The sequence below is a fragment of the Lynx rufus genome, unplaced genomic scaffold, assembly GCF_022079265.1.
Source record: "Lynx rufus isolate CCGP_SWC_20201006 ecotype Redwood Valley unplaced genomic scaffold, mLynRuf1.p SCAF_11, whole genome shotgun sequence".
Taxonomy (NCBI): domain Eukaryota; kingdom Metazoa; phylum Chordata; class Mammalia; order Carnivora; family Felidae; genus Lynx; species Lynx rufus.
In genome coordinates, this window is record NW_025814825.1 from 37,434,407 (window position 1) to 37,457,134 (window position 22,728).

A 22,728-nucleotide genomic window follows, 5' to 3' on the forward strand; every position below is an offset into this window, starting at 1 on the left:
TTCTAAATTTAGGAAGGAGATATTTGCCATTCGCATACAGCAGGAGGAGCTTCTTCCTGTTGACCTTTCAGATGTTGCCTTTTTGAAACTTTTACTGAAGGACAATATATAGGCAGGAAAATGCACATATTATAAGCATACAGCCCAGTGAGGCTGTTTTCCAGTCGCCTTCTGTCTTGTCTTTTCTTTGTTAGATTTTGGCTCCATTGCCAGCACATAGTTTAAAGTTCACCATCACCGGGGCACCTGGGTGACTCAGTCGGTTAAGTGTCTGACTTTAGCTCAGGTCATGATCTCACGGTTGGTAGGTTTGAACCCTGCATCAGGCTCTGTGCTGACAGCTCGGAGCCTGTAACCTGCTTCAGATTCTGTGTCTCCCTCTCTCTGCCCCTTCCGCACTCGAGCATGCACGTGCTCCCTTGCGCTCTCTCTCTCAAATTAAACATTAAAAAAAAATTTTAAGTTCACCATCCCCATGCACCTGTTATAATATTTCTGAATCTTTTTTTCCCTTTTTATTATTTTCTTTTTTTAGTTTACATCCAACTTAGCATATAGTGCAACAATGATTTCAGGAGTAGATTCCTTAATGCCCCCTTACTCATTTAGCCCACCCCCCCAAACCCCTCCAGTAAGCCTGTTTGTTCTCCATATTTATGAATCTCTTATGTTTTGTCCCCCTCCCTGTTTTTATATGATTTTTGTTTCCCTTCCCTTATGTTTATCTGTTTTGTCTCTTAAAGTCCTCTTATGAGTGAAGTCATATGATATTTGTCTTTCTCTGACTAATTTCGCTTAGCATAAAACCCTCTAGTTCCATGTACGTAGTTGCAAATGGCATGACTTCATTCTTTTTGATTGCCAAGTAATACTCCATTGTATGTATGTGTGTGTGTGTGTCTGTATATGTATGTATGTGTATACACACACACACACACACACACACACACACACACACCACATCTTCTTTATCCATTCATCCATCAGTGGACATTTGGGCTCTTTCCATACTTTGGCTATGGTTGATAGTGCTTCTGTAAACATTGGGGTGCATGTGCCCCTTCGAAAGAGCATACCTGTAGCCCTTGGATAGATACATAGTAGTGCAATTGCCGGGTCGTAGGGTAGTTCTATTTTTAATTTTTTGAGGAACCTCCATATTGTATTCTAGAGTGGCTGCACCAGTTTGCATTCCCGCCAGCAGTGCAAAAGAGATCCTCTTTCCTCTTTCCTTGCCAACACCTGTTGTTGCCTGAGTTGTTCATATTAGCTATTCTGACAGGTATAAGGTGGTGTCTCATTGTGGTTTTGATTTGTATTTCCCTGATGATGAGTGATGTTGAGCATTTTTTCATGTGTTGGTTGGCCATCTGGGTGTCTTCTTTGGAGAAGTGTCTATCATGTCTTTTGCCCATTTCTTCACTGGATTATTTGTTTTTTGGGTGTTGAGTTTGATAAGTTCTTTATAGATTTTGGATACTAACCCTTTATCTGATATGTAATTTGCATGAAAGAATCTTTTTTTCTTGGTTTATTCACAATTCAGTGACCAATTTCAAATTTAAAGTAGGCATCTGCTAAGACATGTAGAAGACTACATTCTGTAGTCTCATGTAGGTCCTTTCAGATACCCATGGCACCACTGACTAAAACTGCTGTCTTGCTAGTTGTGAAAATAAAAACATAGTGGAATCTTCCTTCATGAAGAGTAGTTTAAACAACAGATTTGACCGATAGTTTGGTTTGGTTTTGTTTTGTATTTAGACATGTTTCAGCAGCTTTTTACCACCTGGTCTTAAATATCTCCCTGAGTCAAGAAAGGGGGAGCACCTGTTCTTTTGTGCTTTGTGCTTTGTGTGTGCTTTCTGACATCTCACAACAATCCTTTGAAATATCAATACTGAGTTCCAACTCCAGATGAGGAAACCAAGGTTCAGAGAGGTTAAGTAATTTACCTAAGAGCCTATAGATAGTAAATGTCAGAGCTAGAAGTAGAATGTGAGTTTATCATATTCCACAATCTGTGCTCTTTCCATTAAAAGCACACTGCTTCAGAGGCCAGAGGGGCGTGAGGAAGGTAGGAGGCCAACATAGGCTGCTTATAATTGCATCTTTCAGTGTATTTGAATTATGAAATTATTGATCTCTATTTCTCATTGCCCCAGGAAGGGAGCAGAAGGGTTCCTGTATTACTGTTTGCAGAATTATAAGTCCAACCAATTAGTCATGCTGAGAAACCATGTTAAAACTATAATTTCCCTAAATATTTCCAAACTAAGGTTTGCAATATAGTGCGTCTGAGTTTTTGTCAGTGTTGTGGGCTTACAAATCAATAATTATTTAACAGGAATACCCAGGTCTAAAACAAAAGTATATGTTGACCAACTGGAAGTTAATGTAGCCAAAATTTTATTTTCCAAAAAATTATTTTCAATGATATTTCTTCTCTATAAGATAAAAATAACTGTGAAGGATCTCTTAAAAGGTATGAAGGATGTTACTGAAATTTGAGAATATAACAGGGCTAGCCTTATATTTTAATTAGGTAAATACCCCTCATTTATGGAATCAAATTTACCTGGGCACTTAGAAGCAGTTTTAGAGTGTCCATTCTCTTTACAACATGAGTAACGTCTGGTGAATTTCATAGGGTAAAAATTTTCTTTGGAGAATGACCATACTAATTTCTTCTTTCTCTTTGTCTGTCTAGTGAGAATTCAACAGAGGCTCTAGCAGTAGATTCTAACAATCAGTCGAAGTCCCCGCTGGAGAAGTTTATGGTCAAACTGTGCACTCATCATCAGAAGCAGTTCATTCGTGTTCTGAACGATCTGTACACTGAATCCCAGCCAGGCCCCGAGGACCTGCACCCTGATTCTGGAGCAATGGACGCATCCACTTGCAGTGCCGGCTGTGCCCAACTAGGCACCAAACATAAGGAAAAGGATGCTGTGTGTCTCGATAGGAAGTCTCCTACTTCTGTAGATTTGTTCGTAGACTCATCGGACTCTCACAGCCCTCTACGCATGACAGAACAGGCCCTGAAGGAGCCTCCTCCCGAGATAAAGTCTGTAGATGGGAGAGAGAATGCCTTGGCTGTTACCCAGAAAGATTCCTCTGAACTTCCAACCACTAAACCTAATTCTGGTAGTTCAACGGATAGTTCCACTCTGGGATACCTCACTGCATCTAATTCTTCCTCATTAAACTTCCACCACATCTCTAAGAGCTTGGAGGGGCAAACCACTGGACAGGAGCAAGACACAAATGTGAAAATTCGCGAGGATGGTAAAGACCATATGCAGAGCTCAGCTTTAGTAGAAAGTCTAATTGCAGTAAAAGGGGCAGCTGAGAATAGTGAGGAGAGCAACAGCTGTATTATTTCTCAGAGAAATTCATTCAAAGCTTTATCAGAAGAGGCTTGGGACTCAGGGTTTATGGGGAATTCACCTAGAACTGCTGACAAAGAGAACGCTTTACTGTGTAGCTCAAAAACACCTTTGCGCCAGGAGTTAGAGTCCAGTGAACAAGATTCAAGGCCAAAGCAAGAGAACCATCTTCACTCACTAGGAAGAAATAAGGTGAGTTATCATTTACATCCCAGTGATAAGGGCCAGTTTGATCATTCCAAAGATGGTTGGTTAGCCCCCAGCCCAATGCCAGCTGTACACAAAGCATCTAATGGACATTCACGAACCAAGATGATCTCGACCTCCATTAAGACAGCTCGGAAAAGTAAAAGGGCATCAGGGTTGAGGATAAACGATTATGATAACCAGTGTGATGTCGTTTATATTAGTCAGCCAATAACAGAATGCCACTTTGAGAATCAAAGATCAATATTATCCTCTCGGAAAACAGCCAGAAAGAGTACTCGGGGATACTTTTTCAATGGTGATTGTTGTGAGCTGCCAACTGTTCGCACACTGGCCAGAAATTTACACTCCCAAGAAAAAGCGAGCTGTTCAACCCTGGAGCCGGAGGCAGTGGTCACTCCCAAGCAGACCCTTACACTTTCAGCCCCTGGACCCGCCGTGGATGTGCAGCATCCCAGAGACGATGACCACGAAGAACCTAGTAAAGAAATAATCTCCCTTAAGGAAGGAGACAGAGATGCTTCCTCGGAAAAGGAATCTCAAGAGCCTGAGGTTTGCCCCGTGACAAATAAACCAAACCCGAGCAGCTCTCCTAGGTCAAAGGAAACAACAGCCTCCAGCCTGGTGTCACCTCTCCCTGTTCACCTTCCCAAAGAGGACACGCCAGAAGGCAGCTCCATGGTCTCAACTCCCACAGCAAGTGGGATAGCTTCCCCTGAACGAGACCAGCAGCCAGTCGAACTGCTGGAAATCGAGGAGGGGACTGTCACCCAAGACTGTCACCTGGTTTCCTCTATTGAGAGCACTTCTGAGGGAGGCAATGAAGATGTTGTTTCCAGGCCTCACTCTTCTCCTGAAACAGTCAGTAGAGAGGAAGGTCCTCCTTGCTCAGAAAGTCAGAGTCCTGCAGTGGGCTTGGAGCCTCCTCTGAGCCTGGGAAAAGCTGAAGACAACCAAAGCATCAGTACTGAGGCTGAGACTGAAGACACTCAGGAGCTAGATACTGACCCACTCTTGAAGGAAAGCAGCACTTTTACTAATGAAAACCCCAACGAAATTGAGGAAAGTGAGACAGCAGGTGGTACAGGAAAATTAGAGGGACAGGGCAGTAACGTAAAACATTCTTCAGAAAGAGATATGTGTGATCAAAACATTGACTCACCCGAAGAGAATCTGGACAAGAAGAAAAAAGTTAAAAAACTCCCTGAGGCCTCTGACAGGTGCCTAAGAAGTCAGCTTTCTGATCCCTCTTCTGCTGATAGGTGCCTAAGAAGTCAAAGTTCAGATTCTTCCTCTGCTAGTCCTGAGATCAAGGTTTCCAAAAATCCTGTTATGAAACGTTCTAAAAAGGAAGGGTGCCCTGGTGAGACAACACCTGAGAGTCTTCTGGCTGACGGTTTCCATACAAAAGCTTTGGAGGACACTGAAAACCCAGAGGTCCATGAAAAGCCCTCTGAGAAAGATGCCGAGCAGGAGGGCAAAGAAGGTGGGATCATCACCAGGCAGACTTTTAAAAACATGCTGGCTAAAGAGGTCAAAGGGGAAGAAGGAGGTATTTTCCCCCGCGGTGATCCCATAACCACAGTAGGCCAGACCCTGCCTGGAGAAAGACTGGAAATCTATGTTCAGTCTAAGTTAGGTGAGAAAAATGCTCATGCTCCCTCAGAAAATATTCCATGTACTTTCCCAGAACAATCAAAAGAGAAGCCAGAACCAATTCCTGCACACGATACGGAGGAGGTTGTGAATGAGGTTGGCAGTGCAAACACCCAGCATAAAGGTGACCAGAGCGATGTGCCATCCAGTGCACGTGGCTTGTCAAATAGTGGAAGTGGTGATGTGGCCGGGCCCCCACAGTGCGTCCCGAGGCTTACAAGACTGACCTCTTCAACTTACAACCTAAGACATACTCATTCTCTGGACTCCTTGGACACTGCAAAAGTGACTTCAGAAAAGGAAGCAACACAGGGAAACCCAATGCCAAAGGAAAAGGAAGCTTCAGAGAGTGGAGATCCCTTACATGAGGATGATGTGGACACAGTGGTAGATGACCAGCCAAAGTTTGTGGAATGGTGTGCAGAGGAAGAGAACCAAGAGCTTATTGCCAGCTTCAATGCCCAGTACATGCGAGTCCAGAAAGGTTGGATCCAGTTGGAAAAGGAAGCCCAGCCAACGCCAAGATCAAGGAACAAGTCAGATAAACTAAAGGAGATTTGGAAAAGCAAAAAAAGGTCACGGAAATGTAGGGGTTCGTTGGAGGTTCAAAAGTTTTCTCCTGTTCAGATGCTGTTTATGACAAACTTTAAGTTATCTAATGTTTGCAAATGGTTCTTAGAGACAACTGAAACCCGGTCTCTGGTTATCGTGAAGAAGCTCAACACTCGTCTTCCAGGAGACATCCCCCCTGTCAAGCATCCTCTTCAGAAATACTCTCCTTCCAGCCTGTACCCCAGTTCACTACAGGCTGAACGCTTGAAAAAACACTTGAAGAAATTTCCTGGAGCTACTCCTGCTAGAAACAATTGGAAAACACAGAAGCTCTGGGCTAAGTTTCGAGAGAATCCTGACCAAGTGGAGCCAGAGGATGGCAGTGATGTCAGCCTCAGCCCCAATTCTGAAGACACTGTAGAGGAAGTCAAGGAAGGTAGAACTAGCCATCCTCCCACAAATTCACCTACCCCAGCCAGTACTCGGATCCTCAGAAAATACTCCAATATTCGAGGAAAGCTCAGAGCCCAGCAATGTTTGATCAAGAACGAGAAAATGGAGAGCCCATTTGGACAGGCTGTGGAGAGTAAACAGAGTTGTAAGAGTGTATGCATCAACCCTCTGATGTCCCCCAAGCTTGCCCTGCAAGTGGATGCAGATGGGTTTCCCATTAAGCCCAAGAGTACTGATGGAATGAAGGGAAGGAAGGGGAAGCAGATGTCTGAAATCTTGCCGAAAGCCGAAGTGCAGAATAAACGCAAGAGGACAGAAAGCGGCACCGCTCAGGACAGGAAGGACAAGGGACCTGCGGTCAAAGCCAGCAAAGAAAAGCATAGTGATGGATCCACCAAAACCCCTGCTGCCAAGAAGCCAGCTGCAAGGGACAGAATCAGCCAACTGCCCAAAAAGACATCCTTGAAAGAGAATAAAGTGAAGATCCCCAAAAAGTCCCCTGGGAAGAACTGCCCTCCCTCCAGGAGGGAAAAAGAAAATACAAACAAAAGACCCGCTCAGCCAGCCGCCTCAGACACAGTGACGAAACCTGCAAAGCAAAAGGGGGCAGGTGAATCCTCTTCAAGGCCACAGAAAGCCACCAACAGGAAGCAAAGCAGTGGAAAGGCTCGGGCCAGACCCTTGACAAAAACCCCAGAGAGCAGTGCGGCCCAGAGAAAGCGAAAGCTGAAGGCAAAGCTGGACTCTTCCCATGGCAAACGGAGACGGCTGGACGCAAAGTGATCGCCAGGCTGGTAGCCGAGAGTTAAACTGTCTTACAGAAGTAACCCTTCGTTTTGCATTAACTAAACCTGCTTTTATAAGCTCATCCAGCCTTTCAAATCTGCAGTTAATGGAGAACATCACAATTTAAGATGTCAGAAAAATGCATCTCAGATGGAGAAGGGAACTTGCAGAGTCTTTCTCTGAGGCTGAGTAAGGGAAGTTATATATTATATTCTGGTTGTTCCTTGGGTTTTAAACTTGGAACCAAGCAGTTTTAGTTTTTAAAAGTACAGTGCCTTATTTATCCTTTTTGTTTTTAAATTTACAAAAGCTAAAAAGCTGATCTATGTGATTAAAGGCTTGTATTTTATACTTGATGCACAAGCACTTGTACTGTAGCCGAGAAGACCACCATCATGCACATAAAAGTAGCTTTTCAGCAGCCACCCTGCAGTGTCTGTACCTGAACAGACACTCCTCTTTGCAAACCCTAGCAGTGAACTTCCCTCTCTGTCTTGTTTGTTTGTTTCAATGATTCTCGAAAGCTAAACCAAATCACTTTTATGGTATGTAGAGAATGCAGAGGGAAATTATTATTATAAAAGATGAATATTTCTGTTACCCCTTTTTAAAAATTCATATTCTGTTCATTATTGGTCACTCCTCTCACTTTTGATCCTTTGTCATTTGAAAAAATGTATTCTAAATTATGTGCCCATGGGACAGAAGATGTGTCACATGGTGTTAATATTGGGTTATGACCTCTAAAAATTATTTACATCCCCCAAGTGATTTGCATTACTGATTCTTGCCATCCTTTTCATTTTTGGCCTTGCAAGCTTGCTAGCACTCTAACGAGGTTTTCTTCTGACTTTGGGGGAAAAAATGTAGGCTTTTTTTTTTTTCATCTTGTAACTATAACTTGACAATTAGGATAAGAGTGACTATTCTAATATTCTTTCTTACCCCGAATACTTCCATATTCAAAGAAAGCCAGGTTGTTATTTCCAGTAATAGAAAAGTTTAAGAGTTTGTGCATGTGCATTTGCCTGTGGTTATTAGCCACAGATGTCTCCCAGCCCCGGTTCTGCAGTAAGATTCTTTGTCGCCATGCAGTGTGCTAGGGCGTTCGTTCATGAGCTGGGTAATTAGCACAGGCCAGATGGTTTAAATGTGGCCCAGGGTCTCTGTGAGTATCCCCAAAACCAGTTTGGCATGAGGCTCAGAAAGGTCTAAACAGCACAGAGTTATGTAAAGTTCAGAGCAACTTTGCTGTTGGAGGAAGCAGCCCCGTCTCATAGTGGGCCTGCAGCGCTCCCCCCACCTGGAGCTGACGTTCAGCTGGTGTGCTCCAGTGTGAACGTACATGGTTAGAGTGGGTGTTAGCATTCTAATTGGTTAGTGCCATACTGGTAGTTAATGCTTGTGGTATCACTCCCGCCTCTATCACGTCAGGCTCTATTCCATGGCTCAGAATTGAGAGCTGCGGTGTTTTAACTAATGTTGTTTGCCTTTCCTGAGTGACGCCTGAGGTGGTTGCATGGGCTTTCCCTTGATGCCTGTAACATTGCTCCATTATAACACAGTGTGACTGCCACATTTCCACTGGGCCACTCTACAAAAAAGGCTTGGTTGTTAAAGCTTCAGCCAACTTCTCTAACATGCTCCGTCACAGAAGTAGGCTTGTGTGGACAGGTGCCACCCTGTCTGTTTTACTAAAAGTTTTCCATTTAGATTGTTCAGATCTGTTTAGGTAAACCTGGGTGGACTTTTTTCATGTATAGTTCAGCCAAATCATGATAAAACAGGCCTTCTACCCATTCTGTGAAAAGCTTGCTGTATATAATGGAAACTTCTGATGACTGGATAGGACTGGAGAAAAGCATGTGATTCATGGGAAATTGAAAATTGCATTGAATTTCATAGGTAGGGAAGCTTACTATCTTCAGTGAAGCCTTGACTTTTTTTTTTTTTTTCCAATGTCTCCTATCCCATGAGTCTCTTTTTTTCTTTTTAATATCTTTGACTTTGGCCATTCAAGAGCTACCTATATTAATGAAACTGCTGAGTGTGTATGTTGGCAGCCCTTTCTCAGCATTAAGTTGCACAGAAGCATTAGTATGTTTTTGAGTAGGTTTGGTTAATCTTTTAAAAGTGGTTTTAAAGTTAAAAAAAAATATTTTCATATAGTCGTCACTGGATACTGTTTTTGTGGTGACTTAACCAGCTGAGGTCTGCCAATGTGACATGTGTGGACTCCTGTGCGTATACTCAAGGTGCCCCCCTTAGCTGCACGTAGACTGCATTGTAGCGGTGCTTGGATTAACTTAGGGAGAGGTGTGAGGCAGTGTGAGTGGGTGGAACTCTTCCAGTTTCGGGTCTGTCATCCATTCCATTACTTTTCTAAGTGCTTTTTCATTTTAAAAAGCTTACTTCAAGATAATAGCCTTTTCTCCCGTCTTAGGCGGCATTTGGCGAAAGGTATGCATGTGTATGCCTTTTTTTATACACTGCAGTGGCTCATCTTTAAAATCAACTTACACTTTATAGTAGTAACTGCATTTAAATAGACTGGGATTCTACATAATTAGAACACTTAAAAGCTTAGAATTATTTTTATATTTGTTGAATCTCATTTTTGCTGATTCAGTTAATTTTGCTAATAGAAGAAAGGAAAACAAACAAACAGACTTGAGGGCTGCCTCTGGAACACCCTTTTACTCTTACAGCCGATGCTGGCAAACCTGTCTCCTACACACCTCCAAGCCAGACTTGGAATTGACTCAAGTTCCCCCTTGTTTCCCCTGTCTCACAAAGACCTCCTTTTTATAGCCATCTTCACAGTATGGCTTGCCACCAGATGCAAAGGCAATCTGTCCCACATTCCAGATTCCAAATGAAGAAAAAAGAAAACTCTGCTCCTGGGCCTATACTCTGACTGTCCCAGTGTTGGAGCTGAAGTTGATGACCTGAGAACGCCGGTATTACCTCTGAGCTTCTGGGAGAGCTGCAGGATGCCTGCGGAGCAATGACTGAAGCTCTATCATAGCTCCCCAGAGCTGGGCCCTCTTCAGGAGACCCATTTTCTGTCCCCCATTTTCTAGCCCTTCAGGCTCCCTGGATTTGGGAGGACAACATGGAAACTGCTCCCCAGTCAGGGTCCAGAGCCTCCCTCATAGCAATCTTGCAGCACAGCAGGAAGGCAATGAACGTTTAGTCTGCTCTTAAGGCTTCCCGCATTGGAATGTCACTGGTGTGTGTTCATCTGCAGTTGCTAGTCCCTTGGATCCCTTAGGTTAATTCTGTTGCATCTGTACTTCATTAAAGATTTTTACACAAGCCTTATCTAAAAACCGTAATCTTGGACTGTGGGTTTCATCCTTGCAGTATTGCGGCTAGGAGAGGTGCAGGTCCTCGTCTCTTCATAGGTGCTGCTTCTGAGGGGCTCCTCTGTGCATCACACGCTGTTCAGATAGGACATCAGTGAAACACATCACTTCAAGACTGTTGCTTTGAACTGAGGTTTGGTCTCTTTCCTGCCTTGTGGTGGATTCGTGGTGAGGGCTGAAGCTGTCACCCCCCCTCTATGGGCAGCATTCCTGCTGATTGAAGGACCCGAGAGCTAAGTGGGAAAGACAGCATGCTACATGATGCAGGTTGGAGATTCTGTAAGTACCACCATCAGCAAGGTTAGTGGCTTGTCACCGCACCAGGGACTGTATTGGAATTTCCCGGGGTGCTAGGCCGGGGAGCCACACCCGTTCCTATTGGTTTTCTGTCAGCCCACACAAACTGTCATTTGGCTTACAGAGGATCAAGGGTCTGCAGAATATGGGCTGGTCACTCTTTTGTAAATAAAAGTTTATTGGAACATAGCCATGCCCATTTGTTCGTGTATTTTCCTTGGCAGCTTTCCAGCAGAGTATCATATTTATAGCAGAGACCAAGGGCCTGCAAAGCCTAAAGGATTTACCGTCTGGACCTTTCAGAAAAAGTTTGTTGACCCTCCTTGCTTAAGAAAATAATCGTTTTTCACTAACAAATTTTGCCTGATTGATCTTCTCCTTTCTTTGTCCTCCCCTCCTCTCTGTCCTCTTCTTCTTTTCCCCCTTATCTTACCTCAGTTTTGTTCTTCTTTTTACACTTCTTTATTTTCTCTTGCTACAGAGGAGACACGGTATATTGCTATAGCACACTGACTGCCATCTCCTGACTCGTGAGCTGCCGTAGCCTCACACCTTCCTTCTTAGAACCGCCCGTCACTGCAGCCACAGTGAGGCCACTGTTAGCCTCAAGAGTCAGACCCCGTGAGCAAACAGGGCTTCAGAGTTGTAAATGTGGCCTGGCCTCTCATTTCACTCAGCCTTTATCATAGACTTGACTCCGGCCTCACGTCTTGTTTGTTCCTAAGGTAAGCCAAGATTTGGTTTTTCTCAAAATTAGTTGAGAATACTGTGGTATTCTCATTTACATATTTAGATACGGAAAAAGCCTTTTCACAGAAGGGAAAACAAAGTCCAGTCACTAACCCAAGGTATTTATTATGTAATATTTTGGGCCAGCTTCTAGGAAAATAAAAATGCATCAGCACTGATATTTTTTTAGTCATATACTTTCCTTTCAAAATTATTTTATTAAAGGCAAGCCAGCAAATGAAAACTAGGGGCTTTGAATGTGCTTTTAGGTAAGAATAGAAAATTGGGGCATATTATGTAACCTGAGTGTGACTGAGAAGTTGTACATTATATTCTTTGGATCAAATCCAGTCATCTTCCAGGCTGTTGGGTCTTCCCCGTCCCCCAGAACTCAAGGATAAGCTTCCATACTGGTTTTTTCCCAAAGGAAGTTGAATGTCATGCCAGTGAAAAAATTTCTGTCGGTGGCCCCAGAACACTGATTATTTCGGTTATTTTGAAACAGACAGTTATCGTTTTGACTTCTCAGCTATTAATTTTTGTCTTCTTATTGCTTGATATCCACTGAAATACTGGAAATTTTTCTGTGAGTATAAAATCAGGTCTATAATCACATCAGCAAGGCAGTCCTCACACCCCAGCAGTAAGTATTCTTCCCTGGGCTTGCTCCCAAATCCTTTTTCAGGGAAAAAAATGAAAATAAAAAGATTATTGCATTTAAAACAAGCAGAATTATGAAAAGCCTTTTGAGGCAACCTTCAGTTCATTCCGTGAAATGTCAGAACAGTTTGACTACTTGTGCTACAGTGGACATATTGGAAGACTTGAAGGTCTGACCTCTTTCCTTTAGAGATAATAAGTCACACTCAAGCAGAAACCCAGAGCTCTCTGATGACGCTTCTGATGCAGGGCTTTGCCTTGTCGTGCTGGGGACCCGGGGAAGCACCCGGGGCACTTCTGCAGAGGGTGCACTTGCTCATGCTTTTGCTCTTCGGATTGAGCCAAAGCTGGTCGTTTCCTTCCATTACCTCCTGTCTGTCCGATCTTCCTTTTCCCAGAGCCCTGGTGGCATACACTCGGTGCTTAGGGGACACCCTCAGCTTTGTTGTCTAGAGGGGCGGCTGTGTAGTTAGTCCCGTCTGGCAAGCACTGTGACGCACAGAGGCTTTCTCACCAGCCTGAGACCATCCCACTTAATGCAAGGTGGTCAGTAGGCAAGGGACGTGAAGGTATAGACTGCCCATGAAAGAGCAACAACAATGAAACAGGTGCTCATGGTCTTATAGTATGCCGGAGGTTGGAGGAATGCATTTTACCTTTTATTTTTTAAAGGATTATATTAAAAAAAAAAAAAAAAAGGAACAGAAACCATATAGTAGTGGACACAGCCTAAAATGTAAAATATTCACCACCTGGCTCTTTACAAAAAGCTTTACTGACCCTTGCAGTACGTCGTTCAGGATAAAATATGAGGACAGCTAGGCACAAACATTTTTTCACATAATCCAGCACTGCACCACATCCTTCCTTTTAGATTTGAGGGGGTCTCACTTGTTCATCTCGGCACACAGCTGCTGTTGCACGTTATTTCTGAGTGATGCTTGTGCACTAAAGAAGAAGAAAAGATCCCTCTTCGTTGATTGAATGTTTGTTGAATCATGATCTGATCTACTAGGACAAGTAGTTAAAACCAGAAGTGCAAAGTCTTTTACGTCTCCTCTGTGGCAGTGCTGCCCACAAACAGATTTGGTAATGAACCTGAATCCCAGAACAGTGCCTCCCCTGGCCAGAACAGGCGTGCCCCTTTCACCCTCTAGCACCCTTTTTCCTTTGTTGTACGCTTGCAAGCTCACGCCCCAAGCTCTGGTCACTACTTGTGAACCTAAACGAATGACCCCTGTGCCCATTTGAACCCGAGTCCAGCCTGCCCTCCCTCCACCCTCTCGTGAACACCTGCATGTTGATGGCCCCTTGTTGGCACACCAGCAGCTGTAGTCTGAAGAAGTTCCGAGCTCTCTGGCCTGGCTCAGCTCGTCTTGAGGAGCCATCCTTGGCCCCTCCTCTCTTCCCTCTTCTGCTTGTGCCGCCCAGCCCCCTTCTAGGAGGTATCTTCTCTGGGACAGTACCATACCTCCCAAGCATGTCACTGAGCGCATACGTGTCATACTAGAAGCATCTTTCTTTTCACATCCCTTTATTTTCCTTCCAGCATTCAGCCGTTGAGTCCAAATACTCTTCAATTTATCAACTTTTTCAGCCCACTTGTTTTCTATAATCTGCACCTCATGCTGTCTTGCAGCTGAAGCTGTAGTATTGGGGAGGTAGTTTGTGGGAAAGATGCCATACAAACAAGATCTGCATAATTATGTATGTTTATACCACAGGTAGGGATTCGTTTTAAGGCCACTGTATCTTAAGGGTATCAGTTTCACCAGTGTTCTAGGAGACTGTGTTCTTGACTGTGGTTTCCAATACATGGTGTAATACACAGTTACATTCACCACTGTTGAATTTATTTCACTGTGTAAATAGTGGTATTTTCCTGTTCAAATGCTTCTATAGAAAGTATTTATTTTAGCAACAAAAAATTAACTGTCGAAAGGGCTTTCCAAAAAAGTGTTCTTTCTAGCCACCTGTCCTCCCCAATTACCTTGCTCATCCATTGAACCCCCAAACAACACAGTGAAAGCAGAAGGGTGCCACCTCAAAACCCTCACTCTGGGCAGACGCAGCGTGGATTGGGAATCTGAGTGTTTCCCCCCACTGTCATCCCATCCCAGAACAAAGTGAGTCTCCCACAACTGGTATGGCTGTGCCAGGCATGGCATCGGGCCTTGCCTCAAGCCGCCCACTTTTTTTGCATACGCAGTTGATACCTTCCAACTGTCCACTCAACACCCTGTCCATGGAAACGAGCCTTAGTTGTAACCCCAAGGAACTCCAAACCCATACCTGTGGGGCTATGGAGAAACCACTGGTTGCCTAAAGAAAGCATTAAGATGTATTTCTAGTCTTTCTCACGTTTGTGAAAGACACACACCTATTCACATTCATTAACCATGGGAGATAAGCATGTTTCCTTCTGCACCTTGACAGTACTCTTGAGCACCTCAGCCCTCCTTCTCCTCACCCTCCTCCTTGTCTTCCCCCTTGCACTCCCCCTTCTCCCTGTCTCAGCAAACATCTGTGCAGATGTGGCCAGCCCCACCTGTCACCCGTGGTTACAGGAGGAGACCATCTGCTCTAAGGTGTGTGCAGCTTTACCTCTCAGGAGTCTTGGTCTGCAATTCAGAGCACCCCTAGATTTAACGGAACGGATGCTTTATGATCGTGTTCCTCTTCTCTGTGCCCCATTCCTGGGCACCTCTGTCTGAGCCGTGACTCTCATTCTCCGCAGGTGGCTGGACTGAGAACCACGGCTCCAAGACCAGAGAGCTTGGGACTGGACACATGGTGGGGGTGGGGTGGGGGGAGGTTCTCATCCGCTTGAACCGTAATTTGCATATTTTCTTATGGCCTCCCTTTGTCTTTTCTAACAAACGAGGAGGACACTTGAACAGCAATGCTGGAGAATGTTTTTTCTAAGATACTATTTGTAAGCAAATCTGATTTTAAGATGAAATGTGAATGGGTAACTAGGTGCCAGGGAATTTAGCACTGAACTAGACCGTCAAAACTTTTTTAACCTTTGCAGGAGGAAATAAATTTTGCTCTCATCTAATGTTCACAAGAAGTAATGTTGTAAATAGTTTTTTAAAAATATTTATTACACGTGCTGTATACAGATTCATGTTCTGAGTGATGTTGGTTTGCATTGTAGTATTGTAGAAGACTATATTTTGAGCAGTGGACTTCCTTTCATAACACAGTTCACACATGGAGAAAGAACAAAAACCAGCAGGTTGAGAGCTGTTTGGGGCATTTGATCTGTAACGCTACATCAAATCCAAGCTTTAATTGCCCCCTCTTCTCATCTGGTTATGCCATATATATATATATATATATATATATATATATATATATATATATATATAATATGTGTGTGTATATATATATATCATATATATATATCATATATATATGATATATACATATGATATATATATATATGATAAACCGGTCAGTTCCCAGATCTGCAGAGCAGATTTCCAGGTGTTCTTTCTGATGTGTTGCCCATAAGCAATAAGATCCTAGGTAATAACAATTTATTCTGGGCTCTGCGTTGGCCCTTGTCTCAGAGGATAGGGTGGGGGTAGAACAGCTCTTGCTAAGACCTCTTGCCTTTGCCGGAGAGGTGGCTGTACTTGAATTTTTGCTTCTGTTCGTCTGCACGCTTCTTCATGTCCTACAACTCTAGCAATGGATGAGAAATCTGCCAGCACCAGACACATCAAAAATTGGGCATAGAGATTGAAAACTGATCTATTTTTCCATGAATTTGCAGGGCTTCCAGAATCTAGTCGAGGCAAAGCTCATTTGGCTGTGAACATAAGAACTTTTTACATTAAAATTTTAAATTGACAGTTAAAAGCCCTTTGAGTCTATCTGCCCTACCTTGGAAAGCTAAGCCCACTTCCTGTGATCCTCCTCTGTGCCTGGGTTTGAAATGTCTGGGGTTAAGCCGTTTAGATGGGAGCAAGGAAGGCAGTCCCTCCTCTCCCAGCGTGTCCAGTTCAACAGGTTTCTAAGCTGTTTAGCAGCCTCTCCTTGTGACCGTCCTAAACTTTATGAAAAATACCCCACACCCGAATAACCATTAATAGAATAATGTAGTTTTTTAGGCTTTTGGAATATGTCTTCTCTTTTGTATTTATGACGGTGTTTGGAATTTTTCACTAGTGTTTTTTTAGATTGAAGTGGGTGCGTTAGAATAAAACTTTCCACTGCTGAGCCTGAAAGCAAGCAAGAGGAAAGAAACTGACCTATATTGTGTCATTGGGAAGGTGACTACTGTGGTGGGAGGGCGGGGAGGGGGCGTCGTAGATTATGTGCGAGTAAAATAGAACTCTGGCCTGAGGCTCCCCACGTGTTTATTACCTTGTAATAAATAATCCCTTTATTAGCCTCACTTAATCTCAATAGAAGCCTGCTGTTTACCCTCAGGGAACAAGTAGTTTTCAAAATTGAGCTCCTCCAAGGTCATCGGCCAGTGCCTGTGTGCAGGCAGTGGTCGTCTTTGTGAACTCATGGCATTATTTTCCCATATGCATTATGGTAGTAAGGAATTCAACCCCAACCTGTATGAAAAGCACAGCCCAGGGTCCTACTTTAGGCTAGAGTTCATGCCTTTCAGGGGCCAGGGGGCCATAGGAGGCCCATGCAATTTAACTGAAGCTCAGGTGCCGTGTTGGGTTTTTATTCTTTTTAGGCCACGACCCTTCAGAATGAGATTAGGGCAGGGGCTGCTGATCCGGCTGTGGATCCAGGGAGCTCTAAGATGAATCTCTACCGTTCCTTTAAGGTCTTTCTGGTTCCTCCCAGTGTTGTCATTGCCGAGGTCAATCTTGTAGTTGTTCAGATGTGCTCCTTTTTGCTGTCTTGTGAGTCTTAGCCAGTGATCCAGATGCCTAAGGAGAGAGTCTCTGGATTCTCGGTACCAAGTGTGTGCCCCTAACCTGTGTGCAGGTGGTCTTTCCAAAAGCAGTGAATTGAGAAGTTCTACAAATGTTAATGTGGATGATAGATGTGTATCCTTGGGCCTGGATTTCCACTGTGTTAGTGAGTGTAGGAAAATACTGTGTCTTTAATGGATGAAAATTCAATGTATGCTGTGAATTTGTTGGTTTGAAACATTGAAAATTTTTCATTAGACAATGTTTACATACCTCACCTGAAGAACCTTTGAGAGTGTATATATGAAATTTAAAAATATATTAAGTTGCTTTAAAACAATATGTATAGCTATAAAAGTTGGAGTTATTTTAACTTTGAATATGTACCAAGTCTCTTAAATATTGAAATCTTGTGGACTTTTTGTGCTTCTGTGTTTTACTTTCCTATTAGGCCATGTAGGAAACTGTGTTCTTGTTATTGGTAAAGGGGCCCTCACTGAAATCCAAGCTTGGACGGATTTCCTTTGTTGTTTCAGATTTTCTTGTTTGGTTTTGAGGGATGGGGTATGGAGCTAGAGGATGTGTGGGAGGGATTTCTCTAACATTGACATCTATTCCATGAGCTTTTTCTAGGCGCTTATTTTATTGCAGCGTATTAAACTTCTTTGATATTAAAGTGTGTTTGTGTAGTTACTGGACAGGGAACAGAATGCACTGAAGCCCAGGATTCAACTTGTAGCCTGTGGCAAAGTTGAGCAGTTGCCAGAAGGAACCAAAAGACAATACTTCTAATACTTCTGCCTCGGCCACAGTGTTGGCACATAAGGGAATGTTGTTTGGTAGATCTGAGGCCATTTTGTGAGGTATGCCTAACTTCGGGGAAAAGAAAACACTGCGGATGAATCCTTGGAATTCCCATGGTGGAGTTGGAAAGGTGCCAGTGCTTCATCCTGAGGGGCGGGGGACCTGGTGAACCAGGTAAGCCACTGTTAAATACCAGGGTGATACGCACAGCTGCCAAGGGGGGCTGCCCGGCTGTCTGTAGCCCATGTTGGGGAAGGGCAGAACGTTGGCATTTACATTTACTAGTCCCATGACCTGTTTCACTATATTCTTTCAGTTCTGCTTCAGAGGGGTTTATGTAAGGGTCCAGTGGGCCAGTGATTTCCTTTTGGAGCCAGCCATGGTTTCCTGAATATGTTACATGACGGTGGCCGTTGACATGCAGAACTATATCCGGTGAAAATAACCCCACCTCTGTTCACTTGAATTTGGAGAATTTATCTTGTTCCAGATTAGGAGTTTTCATGGTTAAAATAGACTTCTTTTCCTCCCATATTCATCCCATGGGAGGATAACTAGAATATGGCCTGAGAGGTGCAGACTGACTGGCTTGGGGTGAGGGGACGTCTCTAAAATTAGCTCTGAGAGCACAGAGTATAGGGGTGATAGACATGCTTTAGCACCAATCTCGGGGAAACTTGGCAACTCTAGCTGGAAGCCTGGTCATTCTTTCTGTTGCTTCCACTCCCCAACCAAGCCCTGCTATGCTCATTTCCTTGGTCGGGGATTTCCTTTTAACTGTTAAAGTTGCTACTTACTTTCCTTTAATTCAGAGGTTGCAAACTGGTGGCTCACAGTTGTATTTTATTGAGCCCAGTAAAAGAGTTATCTGTACACATGAACTGTGAGGGTTTACATAAAATTTGGTTTCTGGCTTCTCTTTTAAAAATCATAATGAAGATCTAATAAAGTTAGTGCATGGTACGAATCAGGTAGAGCTCAGTAGATTGGAAAATGTGCCTCTGAGGTCACCAGAAGTCCCTAACTGTCAGCTGCCATTTGTCCCTTTTTTCTTTAACAGTAGGGAAATCGGTCTCTTACCCGCTGCTATATCGGAAGTGGTAATACAAATGATGGGCCAGAAGGGCAGGTGCCCATTTACTTAGGTAACCTATTGGCCAGACACTTGAGCTTACAACCCTATTTTAACCCATTTTCTTCCTTATACCCAGTTCATTACATTTCCTCCCAAATCCCTAATTGCTTTGCAGACACTGCAGTTACCATCATCGCCCACTTTCAAGGTGACCATGTGCTGTTCAGGTATGACTTGTGTAACCATCATCATGATCTAGTGGGGAATCAGTCTCTGATCCTGGCATCAGAGGAGAACCAGGTGGGTCTCCTTGGTGGTGGGGGCCTTGCCCAGCCCGACTGCCAGCACCTGGCCTCACCTAGATGCTCAGGTCATGCATCCTAAAAAATTGCTAAGAGCAATTCTACAGTCTGGAGTCATAGTAGAACTACTGTAGAAGTGTGTTTGCTTTCTTTCTCCACTGATCCCTATGAACCATTCTTCTAGTGACACTCAGGTTAACCTTACAGGACAGTTTGAGAAACCGTACTGCTTTCTAATCTGTTGCCCCAGTGAACTGAAACCTTCAGAGCCAGGTTAAATGTGGATGTGACTCTGTTCACAAACTCTGGGTGTGACTCCAGATACTTGAGGGGAAATGAGGATGAGGACCCCTCCCCCGCCCAGATCTCTGCGTGTGCTGTGCAGGGCCAGGCTCTGCCCCTGCACTCACATCCCCAGGGAGCTATGACCAAGCCATCCCCCAGACCTCCCCTTCCTCCTTTGGGAAGAACCAACCTCCTCTGCCACTTCATGAAGACCAGAGAGTTCCAAGGACAGGTGTCCTACATGTGCTGCCTCTGAGAGCCATCGGGGGGTTATGGCCAGTGTGTGGGCAGCCCAGAAACCCTCAAACCCTGGGAATCTGCGTGTCAGCAGCCCTGGGCTCATCCTTAGTGCAGAAAAAGAGATCAACAAGGCAGAACCTGAGTGAATCAATGTCATGTTCACATGGAAGACAACAGACAATATCCAACATGTTCTAGAATAATCCTAGGGAAAGGGCAGGTGTGGCTCCCTCACGGGCCTGTTCTAAACCAGTCTCTCTAAAAGAGTGATCCAGATAAGACTACAGAGACCCCTAAACAAAGTGTCACTACCACACAGCATCTGAAAATCAAAACGGGACACGAGATATTGACTTTAACATATAAAAATACTATAACAAAATGAAATACAAATATATATTAGAATCTGTTAAGTATTCTGTATAAAGAGATACTTTCGTGGTTAGGCTAACAGCAGGCAAAGAGGATACGAGTCCGGCCTATTCCCGACACCTTCCCAGGGAGCCCCGGCCACCGTCGCCAGCAGTGCTGCCAAAGCAGCGGCAACCTCAGGACTTGCCCCGCTTGTGTCCCTTCGGTGCATGTTGAATGGAGACAGCCGGTGGTGACATCAAAGTGAACGAAGGTCTTTATCAGAGGGGTGACAAGGTGTGGAGGTGATTAATCGGAGCTGGTTTCGCCAGAGCCTTCTCCTGGGCCTAAATGTGGACGGACGAGATGAGCGGTGGTCCAATTCCTTAGCAACTTGCAGGTTGGTGGTTGAGGAAACGTTGATCCTGGGACATACCACGTGGCTCCTTGCTGCCCTCACTCTTGTGGTGGATCCCAATCTTGCAGCTCCACTGAGGGTGCATGCGGGGCCAGGCTGAGATGCGGGGTGTTGTGGAGGGGTGGGTAGGAGCGGCACCCAGCTCACAGGGTACCCCCTGCAAACGCACACCCCGTACTCTGCCCTCCCAACCCCACGGGAGCGGGAGAGCAGGACTTCTGGCAGCCATCACCCATCCGCAGATGAAGAGGCTGCTGCTGGTTAGTGCCCCTCAAGCCCAGGAAGCCACTTCTACTCCAGGGCAGTGGTGGAATGGTGGTGGCCACAGGAAGGTAAGTGTCTCGGGGTTGGTTGGCCCAAACACCTCTCTTCCGTGGAAGGGGTAAGTGCCAGCTGCACTTGAACATTCCTCCATATTATCAGTACCTGCCTAGCACTAGAGCTGCTCTCCAGGGTCCCACGTGGTCCAGAAACTGTAGGTAAGAGAGGGATGCCGTGCAGCCCTAGGAGAAGGCCCTCGAGGCCCAGGCTGCTGTCCACGGAGAAGGGCACCGTGGCCCTGCTCAGAACCACAAGAAAATAGAGCCAGGTCCCTGGTGAGAAGCAGATCCAGCCATGAAAATGCCTCTGCAGTTGGGCAGGGCAGGATCCTCTTCCCATTACAGGGCTTCCAGGGCTCAACTCGCTGGCCAGAGTCCTGGTGTAGTGGAGCGTGCCAGGCTTCCTCAGTTGTCAGAGGCTCCAGCCCTCTACCGCTCAACACCAGGAGCTCCTCCCACCGCCCATGGTGGCTGAGGACACAGGTGCACTACCACCTCAGCCCCACCCAGCAGGCTCCCCCAGCCCTGTCTTCTGTTTGCAGGTGGAAGGAGCCAGGAAAGGGACATGCTTGCTCCTCTTGCCCACTGGCGTCCCCTGGGGGCACACTCTCTTGGGGAGACATCTGGAGAGTGTGACCTATCTTCTAGCCAGCTTGCTATTTAAGCTCAAAGATAATCTGTGTTTTCATTGTGCATGGAAGAGAAGCATGGAAGCATGGAAGTTGTAGTCACATGGCCCATATTCATTGACTCTTCAAACACAGAGTCCTTCCTTGCAAACGCCTGGGGTAAGCAGCCCTAGCCTGGGCCAGTGTCTAGTGGTCGGAGCCCTTGCTTGGCTCAACTCTTCCCAGGCATCCTGGTCATTCCTGTGATGCTCTACGATTAGTTCATATCTGTCCGTGAGAGCAGAACACCCACAGTGCCAGCCCAGTTAGGCACATAAATACTTGATGTAATTCATGAACATGCATCTTCTACCTCCTCTAGCCTCCCTTCCGGAGCCACAGTGGGAAGGTCTACGTTGCTCATATGTATGTTCAGTTAAACCACCTCCCCATGGGACAGCTAGGAGACAGAGGACCATAGATGGGGAAGACGTTTGCCCAGAGTGACAGGCAGCAGAGGTTTCCTGGTGCCTGTACCACTGCTCCCTACTGGCCTGCACGGTGAGGGGGTCTGGACCCAGTCTCCGGGGGAGGGGAAGCCTCCCTGGCTAAGCAGCCTAGACCACACCCCCTTGCCCCTGCCAATGGCTTGACAGCATCCTGTGGCTGGCTAGGGGCTAGGAAGGCCTAGGACCAATGCCCCTTTGGTGGTCAGTGTCTGGAGGTGGTGGTTATTCTGCTGGAACCAAGAACCTCCCCAGCGCCTGTTCTCTCTGGTGGGACTGCCACTCCAAACAGACCCAGTGGACGTTTTTGAAGCTACAATGGTCAACTCGTAACTTCAGGATTCAGGGGTCTGGTCCTAAGGGACCCTCTAGCCACAGCCTCACTCCCCATTGAGCAGTGGCTTTAGTGCTACATCAGCCCAGGAGGCAAGGGTTAGTCCCTTCCCGGCCAGCAGGAGGGGGCCCTTCCCCTGCGCAGCCTGGCCTACTGCTGGCAGATGCTGCAGCAGCAGAAAAAGCAGAGATCCTGGCTGGCTGCCCCAGGGGAGGCTTCAAAGTTATCTGCAGGGGACAGGGGGCTTCTGAGGGCAGTGTGGGCCACTGGCGAGAGGGAAAGGCTGTTTTGGGAAGGGGCCAGTCCCTTCTTCAGACCCAGGTAGTAGGCAAGCAGGGTGGGTGGCGGGGAGGGTCATCATTCTGTGCACTTCTTGGCCTGACCTCAAGCACACATTCATTCAACAAATATTTATTAAGCGCCTGTTTGTGCAAGGCACTTCCGGAGAGGGTGGCCTAAAGCCCGGGCCACGCCCACCCACCCCACCCCACCCCCA

General features: G+C 45.4%; 1 protein-coding gene across 4 annotated transcripts in view; it reads left to right on the forward strand.

Moving 5' to 3' along the window:
- The window catches only part of LCOR (ligand dependent nuclear receptor corepressor), a 143,776-nt gene extending 128,317 nt beyond the window's left edge, over positions 1-15,459 (forward strand). For all 4 annotated transcript variants that reach the window (XM_047073226.1, XM_047073227.1, XM_047073225.1 and 1 more), the window contains one exon: positions 2,711-15,459. In XM_047073226.1, the coding sequence (XP_046929182.1) occupies positions 2,711-7,040 (4,330 nt within the window). In that variant the 3' untranslated portion in view covers positions 7,041-15,459. The remainder of the gene's footprint in view (positions 1-2,710) is intronic.
- Positions 15,460-22,728: the final 7,269 nt, after the last annotated feature.